The sequence below is a fragment of the Amphiura filiformis genome, chromosome 18 (assembly GCF_039555335.1).
Source record: "Amphiura filiformis chromosome 18, Afil_fr2py, whole genome shotgun sequence".
Lineage (NCBI taxonomy): Eukaryota > Metazoa > Echinodermata > Ophiuroidea > Amphilepidida > Amphiuridae > Amphiura > Amphiura filiformis.
Genome location: NC_092645.1, coordinates 28,612,074 through 28,631,690, shown reverse-complemented (window position 1 = coordinate 28,631,690; position 19,617 = coordinate 28,612,074). Strand labels below are relative to the sequence as shown.

Sequence of the window (19,617 nt, the reverse complement as noted above, 5' to 3'; positions counted from 1 at the left end):
ATGGTGCAATTAATGCGGAGGAACAGTGCAACGTCTAGTGCAGGGCAATACATTCAAAAAGTGTAAACCCATAGCTATGGCATGGCGAAGTCAGCTTAGGTGATTAAAAAAAACCCTCGATTAAAACACATGGGTACACATTGATGCTTATTTCGCTGTTCGCAGTATCGAACTGAGCGCGAAAAGTTCAGTGGGCGGTCTTCCTGTGCATTTCAATGGAAAGGCGGCAAACATGTGGGTTCTTTATTCATAATTGTAATGTTATTGTAATTTTTCATCGATAGTTTGTTTTGGTAAATAATTTCAAAAAGTTAATTCTTGATAACATACAAAAAGAATCTGCCAAAACGTAATAATTTAGCTATAAAAATCAACAGTCACTCTGATAGTTACCTGACGGCTTCCTATCCAGTCATGTATAGTGACCCATCACCTGAGTAACACGTTACTTCGTGTGGTCTTGTTATCAACGGAATTTAACAATACGAATTGATTAATTCGTCTAATGACCATATGGGCAGTCACAAAACTAGACCACTGATGAGTGATCCACTGTACACAATATACAAAAGAATATGAATTTTAAGAACAAAATTCATAAAAATCACTTCAAATTGGTGTGTGAAATGATTATAGTGCGGGTGAATGAGATTCTTGCATTGTTGCAAAGCGAAATTAGGAACATATTTGCCGACGGCGACAATCTCTCGACGGAAACTCTTGCGATCAACACAACTTGTAACAAAATGGCACTGGAATTGGACAAGCTAACCGTTCTTCCATTCAAATGTGTGGTGATCACTCATGCATATAATCTACAAGGCTGTTTTTCCTTCTATAAACTGATTGGCGCAATATGGTGACCTTCAGCAGTGTTAACCTTGAATTGATTTATTCGTAGTGATAAATTATGTGTGATAGACTGGTTATTGCGACACCTATTCGCTACTTGCACGGTTCCGCCATTATGCACGATGTGCGGGGAGAGCCTCGAACTGGCAGCATACATGAATGGGAATTGAACTAGTCATAACGTTCTGTGTAAGGTTACATAATTCTTCCTTTCATGTATGCTGCCAGTTCGAGGCTCTCCCCGCACATAGTGCATAATGGCGGAACCGTGCAAGTAGCGAATGGGGCACGTGCGATTATTTTTAATCACCGAAGCTCAGTGCTGAAAATAGTTTTTAAAAAGTCGAGGTTCTACTTCATGATATGAAAGGCAAGTTTTAAGACGTGGGAATTGCTGATAGCAAGAAGTCCTTTTGTTGGATGCACCGACTATGTTTTCGAAGAAATTTCACTCTTTAATGGAGGAGCAGTACATATTAAAAAAAAGTGAACTGTCACCATATTTGAACCAAATGAGTGACGTTCACCTGTGTTTAGGATATCGGGCATTTGTTAACATGGCTATAATTGATTGTCATTAAAAAGTTTTTGGTCCACAGACGTTTGGGAATAATTATTTGGAAATGTCGTAGATTTACTTCAACAAAAATTAACATAAAAACATACACCCGCACATATATTGGTTTTACAACAATGAACACGATAGGTAGACTAGTAAAGGAATTTACCTAGTGGTCAGGGAAAAAAGTTTCCCGTTACTTAAACGTAACTTCTTATACCTGAAAGTGCCAAACTAATGACAGGGCACGCAGTGATATGCCGGCGTCCGTTTCAGAAATGTAAATAAGTACACATTTATCTCTTTCACAGATGTTCTACATCTGCATAGACCACCAGTTACACGATATATGGGGTACAAGTACTACGTCATAACCCCTTCCATGAATAGTGTATGATGGGAAGAAGTGAAAAAGGTCTATTCTGAATTCCGCCTTCAATTCTTGCTCATTATATTTTTGTTTTGCTGGAGACTGTATTCACAAACAGCGCTATTGTGCTTATAGGGCCTTTTCCAAGTTTCAGTATCATTTTGTTAAGACGCTAAAACACTTCCGTTACGGTTAATAGTGTTAGACAACGGTGTTTGATAACAACTGCTTGAGAAAGATGTGTTAGGTTAATTGAATTTTCATGAGGCACAATATGCATGATAGGCGTAACCTTTTCAGGCAAAACCATCTGTTCAGATGGCAGATATACATGTAATGAATTATGCGTAATTTTGAATTTTGTATTCAAATTGTCATTCAACATTATTTTGTAACACAACTCAATATTCGTGTTTTTTAATAGCAAGGCTTATCCAACTTAGTATTTCCTTTCACAAGATCAAAACTTTCTTCAAATACACCAATCTTCGATTATAATAAACAGCCGCAGCTTCTTTAGCCCTGCGGGGCACCCCGAAATCATTAATTTCTCCGGACCGGACAGAACACGTTTAATGTTGCTATAATTACTCTCAAATAGAGTGAGGGATATGATCATTGTAAATGCGTAATTTCTCAAGTAACAAGGGATTCAAAATGTTTTAGATTTCAATTAGTTACAATTATGTCATGTATTCGTATCACTTGTAATATTGTAATCAACTATAAACCATTATAAATGAAGGAGAGCAAAGACAATTTGACTGAAGCGGGATTTCGAACACACGACCTTGCGAATCCAATGTTCTACATCTGATATATCCAGCCCTATGATGGACGGTGATCCTAATTACAAATATCTTGTATATCAATGGCTCTGACCATGCGGCGAATGGCATGATAGAGCCGGCAACTTGTGAAACCGCCCGGCCGTATGGCATTTTCCATATACTCGGTTCGTTTTGTGGGGTTTATTATCGAACCCCAACGGTTTTAGCATGTATTTATATTATTTATTAACATAGGGTATTTGTTTGTGATATTTCAAGCGTTTTAAAATTTCTAAATAATCCCATTCAATTACACGGTTGACGATGAAAATTTACTGAATTTAGAGAATGCAATGCGACCACCACCTGGCTCTGACTAGCGCCCGAACAAAAGATATTGGTAATTGAGATCCCCTTCTCAGGGATGGATAGCTCTGGCGGTAGAGCACTGGACTCGTAATCCAGATGCTGCCAGTTGAATCTTGCTTCAGCCAAATTTTCCCTGTAACCCTTCAACTATAAACCTGTGTCAACGTAGAACAAGAATCTTTATTTTGTGTAGTTTTACATCGATTTGAGCAACAGTCAACCATGTAGTTTTCAAGTAGATATTTGCTGGTATCACACTGCATCCTTTCCTGTACAATGATTTTAAAGTCGATAATATATCGAGTACAGCTCATGGAGGAGCCATTCGCAGACCACCCATCGTCAGATGTCTGGATGAGTTTCAGCTACACGCACAAATGAATAGGAGAATTTTGAAAATGAATCATGACATTTTGATAAACTGCTTACTGCAAAAAATATTGCAATGCTATGCATAAAACAATATTTGTAAAAACTTTGTCGAGAGATTTAAAAAGTTATCGAGAGGATTGTCTGTAAAATTGATTTAAATTAGCAAAAAAATACAATTTTATAAGCAGAAAAACGGCCACAGTAACTATCTTGCCATTGAAAACTACAGGAAGCTTCAAGCCACATGCCAGACATCATGGGCTCAACTGCAAATGGCTGCGCCCATGTGATGAAAGTCGATTTTATATTATCGACTTTATATAATCTATTCACAAGACTGGTTAATATCAGGGCAGAAGTATAAAATTATATAGCACCTTTATCGATATCTATTCACATTCATCTGAGTACGTCTTGAACATGTTCTTAAAGAGACAAACCTAATGCCGCTCGCTGCATTCTCAACAGTTCTTTCAAGTAAGCTACCTTATCCCCTGTTGGGACATGTTGAAAATCCGGATTCTTTGTTATATTGTGTAAATTTGGTGTATACGATGGTGTAAACTTAGGTTTCTTTTGCTTCTTATGTTTCTTTTGCTGCTTCTTAGACGGTTTCTCCTTCGCTGGGAGCAACGGGCATGATGAGCTGCATCCGAGTCGTATCGCTTCATCTCTGCCGAGTTTTTGAATTGGCTTCAGCTGCGGAATTCTGTGGTTGATAGATATCAGTTTGTCTTTGGTGTAATCGTAAGTGAATTGGTAACCTTTAGGGTTATTTACGACAATGCACTCTTCTGGAAGTTTTACTTTTACGGTAGTAGGATATACAATTTGGTGAACAGGGATCCTCCCTGCATCCGTTTGCATAGTTTTGGTGGAGATTGACAGGAGATTCTTTTCATATCCACCGAATCCAACAATGCCTTTAGATGAATTAATCTTTTCATAACCATCGATGTCTTCAGATGAATTAAAATTAAACTCAATCTCTGGGTCGTCTGTAAAGGTCACTTTCTTTCCGTTGTCTGCTTTACTAATGACGTTGGTACTTTGCGACGGAGTTGGCAAACGTTCGTATCTGAAGTAGGTTTCACCACCTTCAACAGTCCAACGCTTAGTCCATGAAAATTTAACTTTCAGTGGTGGTCCTTCAGATGGTGTAGTTTTGGTGATTTTTGTCTTTTTGTCTACAGTTTCACCTGATTTCACTGAGCTTGCTTTTCTTTTGATACCTCGACTTGGAGAATCTGTATTTTCCTGGTTACAGCATACCTTATTCTGAACGTCAGAAAGGACGTTTGACTGATTGTTTACAAGTGATGGTGCTGCAATATTCTTGGTTGACTGGGAAACTGCGTCTTTGGTTTGATCGGCATGTTTTGCTGAAGTCACTTGTTCTTTCTGCCTCATACTGTCAGTGCTTTCCAGGAGAGTTCCTACAAATCCAGGTCCTTGTGGGTTTTTGGTGTATACTATTGGAGGTACTTTATTTCTTTCCGATTGTTTGAAGTCATTCTTTGGTGGAATGTTTACTAAGTCATTCTTTGGTGGAATATTTACTAAGTCATTCTTTGGAGTCTTGTTTGCAAAATCATTATTTGGAGACGTGTTTGCGAAGTCATTCCTTGTAGTCATGTTTGCGAAGTCATTCCTTGTAGTCATGTTTGCGAAGTCATTCTTTGTAGTCATGTTTGCGAAGTCATTCCTTGTAGTCATGTTTGCGAAGTCATTCCTTGTAGTCATGTTTGCGAAGTCATTCTTTGGAGTCATCTCTGCTAATTCATTCTTTGGTTTCTTGTTTGCAAAATCATTCTTTTGAGTTATCTTTGCTAAGTCATTCTTTGGAGTCGTGTTTGCCAAGTCATTCGTTGGTGTCTTATTTGCAAAGATATTCTTTGCAGCCATGTTTGCAAAGTAAGAATCAAAGTCGGTTGACATCTTTTGAATGGCGGTCAACGGTTCCTCGCGATTGTGAATTGGTGCGAGTTTGGGTATCCCAACAGATTGTGCTTTTCTTGCCAACTCAGTTGATATCAATGGTGGCATATTGATCTGTAATTGTTCTGTTCCTTTGTCTTTGGTTGTATTGGCATGATTGGAATGTGCAATGTTTTCCTGTGGCAACTGTTTGGTTGCTTGGGTAGCAAGTTCTTTCACCATGCCTTCATTGGGTAGCTCACGCACGACAGGGATTACAACATTGTCATGTTTTACTCCTTTTGACGAAGACTCTTGGCGTGTCGGAACTGGAACTTTAGCAACTTGTTTTAACACACGTGTTTCGTTTATTTTGTAATCTGATACCTTGGCGGGGTCAGTGGTTAGGGTCTGATAAGGTACTTTCATCAGAGTATTTTGTTCAGTTTTCATTGCTTCACTTGCGGGGTCTTTTGCTGGAGTTGTCAAAGTACATTCTTTGACAGAGTCCTTCAAGACGGTTGTACAATTCATCTTGATCGATGTATCAACATTAGTGGCATGTGCATTTAAAGTGACATGGTTAAGACCAGAATCTGCAAGAGTGAATACAGCATTAATCCTTGGCATCATGCCCGAGTTATTTTCCACTGGTTTATGAGCTTCTGTTGGAGTAGTAGTTGGTTTGGGCAAGTCAGGTGACTTTAATGGTGCTTTCTGTGCTTCTTGGGGACATCCACTTTTGCCAACATTGAGTGTCTTTTTAGGTATGGTTTCAGTGTATTTCAGTTGTCTTGCAGAGGGAGGCGGATGATTTGCTAAATACCCCACAGTTTGTTGTACACCAATTATTGCCCCATTAGCAGATACTGTCAACAGATTTGATCCAGTCACAGGATTGGATAGGATGCTGATTATACTGGGGTCCCTGTCAGGGAGTAATTAAAAAACAAAACAAATGTGATCAATACACTTCACACAAAAGTATAGTGTTCGATGCGGTCATTAAAGTCCCATTCAGCGATACTAGCGAAAGTGTAAAGAAATAAAATTGTTTATAAATTGCTTAAAATGTCATTTGGTATTTTTGAAATAAAAACTTTGGCAAAAAACAAAAAACAAATAAAACAACCAAAAAAAACAACAACCTAACAAACAAAAAAACCCGAAGAAAACGTCAGTATTGACGAAGTTGGAAGCCTCATTCAAATACATGTAGCTAATTTATATACTGTCAGTATATAAATTACAGATACGTGTACAATGCTTTATTTTGCCTAAAATAAGATTTCGGCTCAACCGCTAGCTGGCTATATTAGCACATCAAAGGTACAAAAATCTGAATTTTGATGATTTTTATGATCGTCTGGATGAGCAAATCACTGAATGGGCCTTTAATTTTAAAACATTATGTAAACACATGTTACAAATAGCATTCATACAATAAGTGGAATAAGTTATTACATCAAATATACAAGTGGCATATCATGGTCACTTGTCAGGTTCGGTAAAAGCTGATCTCCCACTACAGGATAGCCTCATATTCTGCACAATTAATGTCATGGTGGGGTCACTGAATGACCAAATCCTGTCTTCTGAAGTCTTATTGAATTACATTTAATACTTTAGGTGCAGGTAGGGGAAACATTCCATCGACATACTACTTAACATACATCAATTTATATGGTTTAAAATACAGGTGGCTCCAAAAAGAGCTGGACGTAACAATAAAAAATGTTGGTATAAATTCGGTTATAAATACAACTTACTTTAGAAATATGGCTGCTTCTTCTTTAGTAACTGGTGAGTACGCATTAATACATAAGAGTGCCAGTCGTCCAGTAAATCTTTCGACAGAGGCACATCAAATCCTTGCCAACAGACCTTAAAAAAGAGGAATAAAAGGTTCAAGAGTTATGCTTTCACGAAAATCACCGTGGCGTCAATCGTCTCTTTATTGTTACCAATTCAAGCAAGATACAATTACTGCAATTTTGCACGAGGGGTTACAAAGCAAGATTCTAACAAATGGTGCTGCCACCGAAGTTTCTGTCACAATTCAATGATGCGTCACAATGACTTTAGTCAAAGGGGAGGGCCAGATCTCTTGAAACATAAGAACACTTTCTGAGACTCATTGGTCACACTTAAGGACAAAGTCACCAAACACGAACAAGGGGGAGGGGTGGGTTGGTGAAGGGGGATTGGAACACCGTTGACTCCGTCGTGAGGGCTCACAATTTGATATCACGTAAAGAAAACTAGACATAATATCGACATTAGATAGAAGATGGGCACTTTGAAAAAAATTACCTTCGACCTCAATAATAGCTTACATTATAACTCGCTGCTCAAGGAAACAAAAGCCATGGAAAAATTGAATATATGAATACAAAACCCACCCAAGTCCATACTTTGGCCAAATTGAGTTAAACATGGGAAATTGTTGCTATACATAGGCCTGTTATATGTATGAAAGAACAACTCAAATTCTTCCTCTGTGTCTATTGAGCATGTGAAAAATAGCATGAAAGAACCACCCAAGTCCAGGATTTGAGTCTTGTAACACATTGATTGAAATCCAGTATGTATAAAAGTCCACTTCATAAAAAGTAACACATTCATTGCTGGAGAGTGACTTTTGAAAAAACAATGGGCTTAATCAAGGAAAGTATGTGGTGTATATTACATGGCAGTATGCTTATCAACATTATACATACTTGTGTTTTATTTTGTATTATCTTACTAGTGGTAATCTCATTCCAACATTGTTGTCTTTGTATATGATTAAAAAAACCACCCAAGTCCAGCATTTAAAATGAACCCCACGAAGTCCCTGAAATGCTAATCGTCATACCTAATACAGTTTAACCCACTCATTTGCATGTTAAACTTACCATATTGACCAGGTAAATCTAACTGGGGGAATTAAAATGATACACATGTTTTTTCTCAAAATCACTTCCCATGGACTTGGGTGAGTTTTGAATTCATGTATTCAATTGCTTAACACTCTCAGACCTAACAGTAAACGGATGAAAACATATCTGTCCATGTCTATTTTTATTTAATTCTGACCCATTTAGAGCGAAATAGCTGGGCCCAGTCGTATATTCATACCGACTTAAAACTTTTGATGGGCTAATATGTGACCGCACGGTTGTTTGATGGGATCATTTATTAGTTTTTCAAACAAAACATCACGTATAACCAAATTTTAGGCTTAACCAGCTAAAAGTGATATCGTGCTAATGTATACAGATGCTTTTGAGTCGTTCTCAACTTTAATTTCCACTCTTTTACAAAATTATTCACTTTTATAGTATTTTTTAAAGCTTTTTCGGATATAAAATGTATGTATTATTGTCAAAATTGGTGGCGCTATTTAGTTACTAGAAATTACCCTTTCAAGCTTTTAATACAAATAATTCCTTCTATTGTTTGATAAAATACGTTTAAAAAATTTCCTTGTTGCTTGTTTCACCTATTCCAGCTGTTTTAATGGCGATAATAATCACCTAACCCTTGCAAATAAAGAAATATGATTTAGGATAAATAGCGCCATCTATAGTTTGCATTTAGTTAATAATGAAGCCAATTCTATATACATCAAACAACCGTGACCGTACAGCACGAATGAGCCGTAAATGTCCTCAATTGTATTCTGAGTTACAGTGTAAAATGGGCATGAAGGTCATATTCATGGGTATTTCAATACAATTGAGGACATTTACGGCTCATTCGTGCTGTACGGTCACATATTTACAGTAGGCATGGTAAGGGGTGTTTGAATACGGTAATCATGCATATTGATCTGTGATACCATCTATAGGTAAGTTTTTTCCTTATCCTGACCATCGATGCAATATTATAATAGACTAGGCGGTTACCCGTATTAGAAGGTTCTCGGCTGGGCGCGATTACCTGGCTGATGGTGACTGTATTCACCAAGTTTCAGTTTTTACTAATTTGACCTCTGGTGACCTCTAAATGACCTTCCCTCGCAAATTTGGCTCTAAATGGTGACCGTGTCCACCAAGTTCCATACCCATCCGACAGTTTTTACTATATACTTTGACCTCAAATGACCCCGAAATGTCCTTCCAAAATTTGGCTCTAAACGTTGACTGTATCCACCAAGTTTCATGCCCATACGACATGTTTGCACTAATTTGACCTCATCTGACCCCTTAATGACCTTCCAAAAATGTGCCTCTAAATATTAACTGTACCCTCTAAATATTAACTGTACCCACCAAACTTCATGCCTATACAACAGTTTTTAGTAATTTGACATCAGATGACCCTGAGTGACATTGGATGACCCCAAAATGATCTTTCAAAAAATTGATATTAAAGGTTGACTGTACCCATCCAAGTTTTATGCACATACGAGTTTTTATTTTTTTATTTGACCTCAGATGACTCCTGGATGACCTCGTGTGAGATTGTTCAGTTTCAGTTTTATTTCAGTTTCAGTTTATTTCATTGGGGTCAAGATGCACACACCCACTTAGTTTGAGGAACGTGCGACCACTAGTCTCCAAGAAAATAGGCAGTGTTAATAAGAGAGACTGACCATTGCAACCAATGGGAGTAAGAGAATAGTGATCCAAGTAGTGAATAGTGATCCAATAACAAATGCAAACTTGGTCTGGCTCGGACCAAGTTGGCCCTACCCACCAAGTTTGAGGAATGTGCGAACCCTAGTCTCCGATAAAATAGGCGGACGGACAGACAGAGTCACAGACTACCAGTATTATTATATAGATGGTTGTACTAATTTACATTCACTCAAAAAATGTAAGTTTGTGCATTAACACAATTCAGAGCCGGTTAATAAGTAAGCAAGTAACTTGTACTTCTAAAGTGTACCATCTGTTCACCAAAAGGTAAATTGTCATACCCTGTATGTCTAGTTCACCCTGTATATTGCTTCAGGGTTGGGTCATTGTAATCTGTTTTTATGCTTTCCAGCAATGTATACTTACCAGCAATTGATACAATGTACATAAAAACGGTATAACCATTCATCTCAAAATTTACGTTTTCAGCTACTTGGCCATTTGTAGTATCCTACTCTATCGTTCTTTAAAAAAGTGAAATTTGGTACAATCGGGGGCTGATATATCGCAAAAGCGGCAGTTTAATTTACAAGGTTACAAGGATTTAGCGGTGTGCTCCCGCAAGGGCAATGTTTATATTCCATTATGTTAGTAATAAACATCTCAAAAAAAGTAACTAACCCCTTTTAAATAATGGCCATTGTCCAAAAAAAAAAGGCTTTTGTTGTACAAATCTGTAAAAAGCGTTGCAAGCAATATTTATTTCTGCGCATTTTGATACGATAGCCCAGAAAACAATAAAACACCCACCGGTCAAGTTAATGTATAGTGAGGTCCAGATTTGAAAGTTGCACTTACATACAATACAAAAACACTCAGATATCATTACACAGATTTCCTTCCATTAGTCAATTGCTACAAATGAGGAGTTCTGAATAAATTCTGCTTCCAGCGCATTTTACAGATTTGTTATACAATAGCCCGTTTTTTGAATAATGGCCATTATTTAAGGTGGGTTAGTTACTTTTTTTGGTTGAGATGTTTACATGATCAGATGATCATTGACCGCGCCATGACATTTGGCTGGCAAGCTTCCAATACAAATGTTGTGACGTCATCACCTGCCATATATAACTGGCCTCATATTATGTGACCTTAGCATGACATGAAATGGATGAATGGGCTCTTTAGCAACATGCTTTGTCATTCGCGGTTCGTATTAAATTCATCAGCGATATTTGTCAAATCTTGCAGTTACAAAGTCTGCAACAGAGTGTAGTGTATAATGTGTGTGGGGTCCTATACATTTTTCTGTTGAAAGGTAACAATTATTCCAGAAAAATAGCCTTCACGTATTTTTTATTTGCAACTTCTACTTTCAATATGCGGCACTGAATGTGCGTGTGTTTAACCAGACAATCCAAGGATGTCTGGATTTCCTCCTATCTTTTTGTCTCTTTTTAAAAAAATACTTCATTCAACTTTTCAAGCTTTAAATATGTCACGAGACTAACTCGAGGTCAACGGTCATACGATGGCAACAAATGTAATTTCCTGTGATGCTACTTCTTCCGCAACTTCATCAGGAGTGAAGGCTGGAGTACATCGGGGCTGCATATTAGGGCCTTTGCTTTTTATCATATTCATCGATGATATCTCAGCAACCCAGATCAACATATCCATCCTGTGTGCTGATGACGCCACCACCATGTCATTCATCGAATCCTACAGGGAAGAAGGAAACTCAGCTGCCGCTTCACTCAATCAAGATCTATGAGGCATAGGCTGTAACATGGAATGTCCTGTTTGAAGCAACACAGTGTAAAACACCTCAAATATCCGCAGGGATACTGAGGGAAACCACCCCGATCTCAGTTTCTTCGGCAAAAGCCTGGATTAGACGGATCAAATTTTCTTGAGCCGGCCTCATTCTCTAAACAGACCTGTTCTGGCATCCAGTTGTTGTTATTAGTAAGGGTAGGTTAAACAGCATTTTAAAAGGGCATTTCGTGATCCACAGCCTCATCCCCCACCTTTCTCAACAAAAAAAAAAAGATTTTTATATCACTGGAATACTCTGGCTACATAATGTTTATGTACAAAATATATCTTGCAGATTAATTTGTTTAGCAAAGATATCGCGAAATTTGAATTTCGTTCTGGTGCACCAGAACGAAATTACAACGTATTGTCTATGGAGCAGTGTAATACACATAATCATGCATAACTCGCAAACGCAAAATCGGAATCAACTGAAATTTTGGGAATAGGCTTTTTTCGTGGATATGTACTGAAAAATGTCATAAAAAGAGGATGCTAGGATCACGAAATACTCCTTTAAAAAGGGTGATGTTTTCAAATTCCTTAGGGAACCAGCTTATTTGATGCGGTATGATCTCCTGAGCAATTTGACACCTTTTTTCATCCAAATCGGTCAAAAACATGTATTTGGACAGGGGGGGGGGGGTCTGAAAATCAATATTTTCAACAACAATGTTGATAGAACCAATCACAAAGATATGGCAAATGCTATCAATTCCAAGTTTGTCAGTATTTCATCTCATATTGAGCCCCTGATGTATCTTCCTGCCTATCTGTCCGTGAAGGGGTGGTTCCGTGCCAGTGGAGGTCTGCTATTGTAGGCCCTATTCCCAAGCAGTTCCCGCTTCCGTTGACAAAATGCGTCCAATATCGCTCTGATATATTTGCCGAAATAGCGGAAGGCTTTATTGCCAATTGGTTTGTTAATGACATTCAAGACAGTATTGATATCAATCAATTTGGTAATATTCATGGGGTCTCAACGGCTCATTATCTTTTTAACCTCACTCATTTTTTATTCCATGGTTCAGATAAGGCAAACAATGTTGGAACAGTAGTCCTCACCGACTTTTCCAAGGCATTTGACTTAGTCATATTGTTGCCTTTCAAAAGCTAATTGCCTTGGGGGTCCGGGGGACTATTGTTCCTCGGATTTGTAGTTTTTTGGACAACCGTCGCCAATGCGTTCGTTACAATCAAACTTTGTCCGCTTACCTTCCTTTTAGCGCTGGTGTTCCACAAGGAACAAAACTTGGGCTCATAACCTTTCAGGCAGTCATCAATGACGCCGCTAGCGATTGCAGGGACTGTCACACTATTGAAAATATGTTGACGACCTCACCTTCGCTGAAAACCGTTCCTCTAGCGTGACTAGTAATTTGCAGACAGATCCTCCTCCTCCTCAGCCAGACTTAAAAATTGGTCCCACTCCTCTCTCTTTTGTGTCTTCTGCCAAAGTGTTGGGTATTTGGCACCAGACTGTCCTCAAATGGGATGGTCAAGTTGACCACATGTGGAAGAATTCCAATGGAAGGCTATTCATGCTTCGTTCTCTGAAGAAGTTTGGGTTCAATACATCCGAGTTAGTGACCGCGACCGTTTACAGAGGATATATTAGACCCCTGGTTGAATATTATTGCGATGTCATTTGGTACTCCACGCTCACTTCCAAGCAGGCCATCAAGCTAGAGAACACCCAGAAAAGAGCTCTGAGAATTATCCTTGGGTCCAATTATGTGTCTTATGACAATGCTCTTGCAGTGTGTAATCTTGATAAGCTGTCTGATAGGAGGGAGCAACATTGCCATAACTTTGCTCGTACATTGTCCAAGTGTGATTGGACCACCAAGTTGCTTCTTTCCAGCAGAGGTCAGGCTCATGGTAGACAATTAAGAAACAATGCCAATCTCTTCCAACTCCGTGCCCGTACTGACAGGTTTGCTAGGAGTCCAGTTCCTTACTTTGTTAGGCTGCTAAGCAGCAACCCATCCTAATCCTGGTTCATCCCTTGCATTGCTTTGCTGTGGATCCTGTTTCTTTTTGGCTGCCTTGAGTTCTGACCTCATTTGTTGTTTATATTTATTTATTATGTTGTTATTTCTCATTGTTGTTTTTTGCTTATACTTTGTGCACAATGTAATTCGGCCTCCGGGCCGCGATTTTGTGCCAATAAAATCATATCATATATAACAATCATTATTTTATGACTAATTCTGTTTAATTTGGTGTTGGTTTGCAGGTAATTGATGTCTAGAATTCCATTTTTGAAAGTTGCATAAAAATTGGAGTTGTCGTTTTCTTAAAATGGCTGTTTTACGTCCAAATAAGGATGTGAGGGCGCTTTGCATAAAACATGCACACGTTCTTTTCACTTGAAATTTTAATGATGTCAGTATGAAGATAATCACGTGTATAATGCCCAGATTTCTTGAGGATGTCCTCAAGAAATCTGGGCATTATATTTCTTTTCGTTTGACAGTGGCACCATTTTTCGTATTCTCAGAAAAGCCTTCCATTGAAACGTACACATTTTAAAGTGCACTGACCCCTGTACAGTTGAATGGCAGCGTTCTATGAAATATTCAAATGGCTGCCAAAATCAAACCCTACTATGTAAATCGCTCAAATTTCTTGAGCAGGTACTACCTATGATTATCTTCATACGCACACCACTGATATTTCTGTTTAAAAGATCGTTTGCGAGTTTCATGCGAAGCGCCCTCACATCCTTATGGCCATTTTAAGAAAACGACAACTCAAATCAATACCAACTTTAACGGAATCATGCATAAAATAATGATTATTGATCAAACAATTTTTTCAAACATCAAAGTTCATCGCACTTTGCCCTAGTTTCTTATTTTCCGTATAGAACATGTTTACTGTATTATCTTCATACGTTTATCTATTCAGGAAACGCCTTTATAATCCGTCTTAATAATTCATAGCTTGAAAATCTGAAACAAGGCTGATCAAAAGTCGCCGGATTAATCGTTATTGAAACTTGGAATGTCTCGACCTAGCTCGACTGCTTTAAATACGTAAAGTCTGCTTCAATGAAGGGCAAAAGGAGGTTAACTAATAGTTTGCTTTACAGTTTGGCTATTATTCAAATTTCGAGTTTTGTACCACTTAGTACTCGTAACCTTTAATCTCTGATTGCGTGACAGGTACCTTTTGTGACGATTCCTGAATAAATGTCACGTATCCAGCAAACACAAAAAGCTTCGTAATATTTTCACGGGCACAAAAAGGTTGTCAGAAAACGTTTGAATATTGGGTTATATACGAGGGGGTATCAAAAAGTTTTAGAAATCGCCCAGAAGTGAAAGAGCTATATCAATGAAATTTTGTCAGTACAATCACTGGTCCTTATGTACATTATGGTCCAAAAATGGTCTCATAAGTATGTTTACTTTTTTACAGGTGGCACTAGATGCCAATAACCCGCTGCCCCAGTTACTGCGCATAAACTGCAAGATTGAGAAAATTGAGGCAAGCAGCATTATTAAGATCCTGCTTTTGAAGGGTTGCAGTGCCTAGAAAATTGATGATGAAATGAAAGTTATCTTCGGTGGTGATTGTGATGTCACTGTCGCTTTTTGGAAAAGGAATTTTTATTTCATCACAGATTTTCTGGGCACTGTAACCCTTATAATGGAACTTAATCATGCTGCATGCCTCAATTTTCTCCATTTTGCTGGTTATGCGGTTACATAGGCAGGTAGTGACATCTAGCTCCTGTAAAAAAAGTAAACATACCTATGAGACCATTTTTGCACCATAGTGTACATAAGGACCAGTGATTGCACTGACAAAATTTCATTGATATAGCTCTTTCACTTCTGGGCAATTTCTAAAACTTTTTGATACCCCCTCGTACATGTTAAAAAGATTTTTTATAAATGACACAAAACGTTTGCAACTAATGATGTTATTCAAATGTTTTCTTTCAAAATATATTAATACAATTTGTTAAATTGCGTAGAGTATGCCCTACTTGCATATTAAAACAGGTTAGAGCTTAGCTAATAATTACTATAGCCTACATGTACCTGTGAAAGCAGGGTCGCGTGAAGGTAGTGGCGTAGCTAGGGGTTTTAGCGCCCGGGGCCAAGGATGTATATATATTGGCGCTCCCCCATTTTTGAAACAATTACGCGCGGAGCGTGCGAAAATTTGGACAAATACCATTACGTACTTATGACGTTCAGTGGATTTCGGTCGTAAATTGGTCTTTAAAATGAGTATTTGTGCTGAAATGCGCGCGAAATTTTGACTTTCATTACTTGGACGGGGCGCAGAATCGATGCTGAATCGGTCAATTCGGCGACCCGCCCCCCTAAGATGGCGCCAAGGGCATGTGTCTCCTCCCCCCCCCCCATCCCGTCGCTACGCCACTGCATGAAAGCAAAGTCGCGGATTTATGTCATATTGTTGACAATTTAAATATTAAGCCATTAACAAAAGTGGAATTTTCAGCTTTCACACTATTACGCAGTAATGATTAGCTATCTCTTGGAATTGACGAGACCCGACTTTAGAATTTCTGCCCACGTAAAAAAAAGTCTAGCGTTATCCTGAAACCGTTTTGCTATTAATACCAAACCACAGTGTGGTTGCATGAGTTTTTTGTAGAGATAGACTGGGGAACTCCGTCTTCAATGTTAGTCCGTTATTTATTTTGTTTATCTGTGGGCTATTTGATGACCATCACCCTCCGTGTAGCAGTTTTTTCAGTCTTTTGATGTTTGAGTCTTTTCAATCTTTTGAGTCTTTTCATGGCCACTGAAGCATATATAGCCAAGGACACATGCGCAAATTTTTGTGGATCACGACAATTGAATGTCGGTGCATTCTCCCGAATCAACCACGAACTCACGAATCAACCACGAACTCATGACAATCATTCAGAATCGGTTCATTCAGCTGAGTTTTCCCTGGCCTTCTCCACTCCGTATCGACGTCCCAATCATGATATATTGGAGAATATCAGCCCGAGGAACCTCGGACTAGGAACAATGCATCCAGGGTGATTTAAAAAAAAACAACAAAAAAACAAAACAAAACAAAACAAAAAACCAAAAAAACCCCAAAACAACACCAATATTTGATTTTGAGTAAGGTTTGATCTTTACCTGGAGAAGTTCTTTTCCGAGCAGCCCTCTGAAAAGAAGATCAAACCTTACTCATGTTTACAAACCTAGAGTACTTAGTATTATTTCACATCGTATTTTAAGCGATATAACTTGTATGCTGGCGATATGGGAAAAAATAGATTGTTTTAACTCCCAAGTATAGGTTATTTTAACAAAAGTCATTTCTAATGGACGAAACAAGTCTGAATACCACGCGAGACTACGAGCAACACTTTTGAACACTTAAACAGAGAATGTCCCTTCTGCAATACGGAATGTTGGTCTTTCCAGCTACGTCTGGACATAATTGGTATGAATGTATGATATTGTCACCCTGCTACGATAATTGCAGTTTCTGCCTCATTTCAAATGTTTAGTTTTAGTTTTGGTCACGTGGTTTCCTATTGACCTGCCTAACCACTTGAATCATAAGATATCGAACTCATTGTTTCTACCTTTTGTTAAAAACTGAACACTTGTGTCAATTTCGCAGTGCAATATTCACGAGGAGAGAAATCGAGCATGGTAATCTACATTGAAAGACGTGGTTTACAAAATCGAATAAGCCTATAGGCCATCGAAATATTTGCAGTCGACATTACAAAAGGGGCCACTATTGTAATTGTATAGGTGCTATAAACAAAATCGATTCATGTCCTTAATCCCATGTAACAGAATCGATGGAAGGCCATTATATAACCTCTAATAACCTAATGACTTTTACTGAAGCAAATTTTACTGCAAAAAGTAGAAGATGGAGGGGAGAGGAGAAGAGATTGTGTGTGTGGGGTGGGTGTGTGGGGGTGTGTGTGGGGAGGGGGGTGGTGGTGGGCAAGGGGGGTATGGGCCGGGAGAAAGAGAAACAAATGGGAGAGAGTATTGGCAGTGAACGAGAAGGGGGATGAGAGCTCGAGATGAAGATATCGAATGCAGGGGAGGAGGGGGGCGGGCGAAGGAGTCACTTAGGGAAGAGGTGGTTATATAGGGAGGGGAGCCCCCCTCTTAAAGAGGTAAGGGTTGTGCTTCCTGGGGATAATAAACTAATTCATAATCAAATCATCTCCATGCATCGTTTATGTTTCATACAAACAAACAAAGTCCCCACCCCACCTCACCCTTCAATATACGCGCATGTATATGATTTCTAGGCCTAGAACTCGTGAGTGTAATTATGCCACCTTCGACAGAGAGCATCAACTGTCGTCCGCGGGATAGATTTCCGATATCAATCATGATAATAATTATGTTAGCACAATAGGCTATTGTATACTTCTGGTTATATACCATATACTGTGTCCTCCCAGCATAATAGTGTTTTGATTGCAGACCAGATCTGCTTTACTTTTTAATCCGGACCCTTGATTTTTGGTTTCTGAACAAAAGAGAAACCAACAACTAAAGATTTGAAATGAGGGATTCAAGAACAACTGACGATGAGACAAATCTAGGAATAATCAGAAATGACTAGGATGACGGAACTTATGCACGCTTGAACCATATTTTGTTTGTTTGTTTACCCAGGTTGGTCCATGAGCAGGTGAGGGACACATGCTAATCCGTGGGAAATCCATGGACCGTTCCAAACTCATATAATAAAAATCCACAAGACTGGATAGCCAATGTAGGCTAATAAGATGCATGCTGGTCCAGATATAGCCAGGGAAAGGGGAAAGGCCACTCCCAAACACAATTGTACAATTTTACTCTTAGCCCTTACTTCGAGAGAAAAGAAAATTGGAATTCCAATTGTGCATATTCTCAAAATCTCGTAGCAGAGTGACGAATTCCTATGCTTAATTAACCCTAACACCAGTAAAAACCACAAAATACCACGATGAAAAATTCATAACATGCATGCATCCCAGGGTCTGCGATGACGCAATCACCCGAAGTGTGATATGCTCACGGAATTGCTGGCCGGGCAGCAATAACCCGAGCAGCTACCGGTCCGCGATCGTTCGCTTGGCATGCGAGGGGTCAAAGGTTCGAATCCGGGGGTGCCAAGTCAAAATTTCTTCTTCTTCTTGAAAAATTCGGATCTTCTCTGACTTCCGATACCAAAAAGCATGGGTCAGTGTTAGGGTTAGGACATTCCCAATGTGCATACCAAATTTTATTTTCATACCTTGCTCCATTTTTGCTACAATATACTGAAATGACTGAAATCTTTACATGCTTTTAAGCATGAGTATGTTTTTGACATTTTGTTATATATTAAAATATAAAAAATGTCAAAAACTGGACATACTCATGCAGTTCATATCAATTCTGTTCAACATACCTTGGTGCTGGAACGGCGAAAAGCACTGGCATCTGCGAACTCGGTGAAGCTAATCCCGCAGACGTGACATGTTGCATTTGTAGTGCAGCCGTTGCCGCGGCTGTAGTCGTAGTCGCATACATTGTGAACAATCAACGTGTCTGCAATGATATCAAATCGAGATTATAATCAATAGAATTATAGTCTACAGTGTAACAGGTGCAAATGATGCTTCGGTTTAAGGGTATACGATGTATTGCTGGTCGAAGCAGCAGAAAGTAGTAGTACACGGCATCTTGCGAATGGTAGTGAGCTTTAGCAAAAATTGCATTGCTCAATTCATAGCGAGCGTGTAGAAGAATTAAAATATCACAGATATACTTTTGTAGGTCCTGTGGTTCTTGAGTTATGTTGTAAAGAGGACCGAAACAACAACACTTTGTAAAACGTGCATAACTCATTAAGGGATCCAAAATGAGCGTTTATTGCGTTTCGACAGTATTTTTTGTGGGACATGAGAGCACCTCAGACCTATCGAATTGCATTCTGAATACGAAGCATGTCTTTCTGATATCAAATAATTTTCATTTTAAAAAAATCACAATATAATACAAATTTTATGAC

At 38.7% G+C, this 19,617-nt stretch overlaps 1 protein-coding gene across 2 annotated transcripts in view; it reads right to left on the bottom strand.

Annotated features, from left to right (window-relative positions):
* Positions 1–234: 234 nt before the first annotated feature.
* LOC140140096 (uncharacterized) overlaps positions 235–19,617 on the bottom strand; it is a 33,161-nt gene continuing 13,778 nt past the window's right edge. For both annotated transcript variants that reach the window (XM_072161922.1, XM_072161923.1), the window contains exons 2-4: positions 19,015–19,154; positions 6,979–7,093; positions 235–6,137 (exon numbers count right to left, since the gene is read on the bottom strand). In XM_072161922.1, coding sequence (XP_072018023.1) covers positions 3,719–5,842 — 2,124 coding nt within the window. In that variant the 5' untranslated portion in view covers positions 5,843–6,137; positions 6,979–7,093; positions 19,015–19,154 and the 3' untranslated portion in view covers positions 235–3,718. The remainder of the gene's footprint in view (positions 6,138–6,978; positions 7,094–19,014; positions 19,155–19,617) is intronic.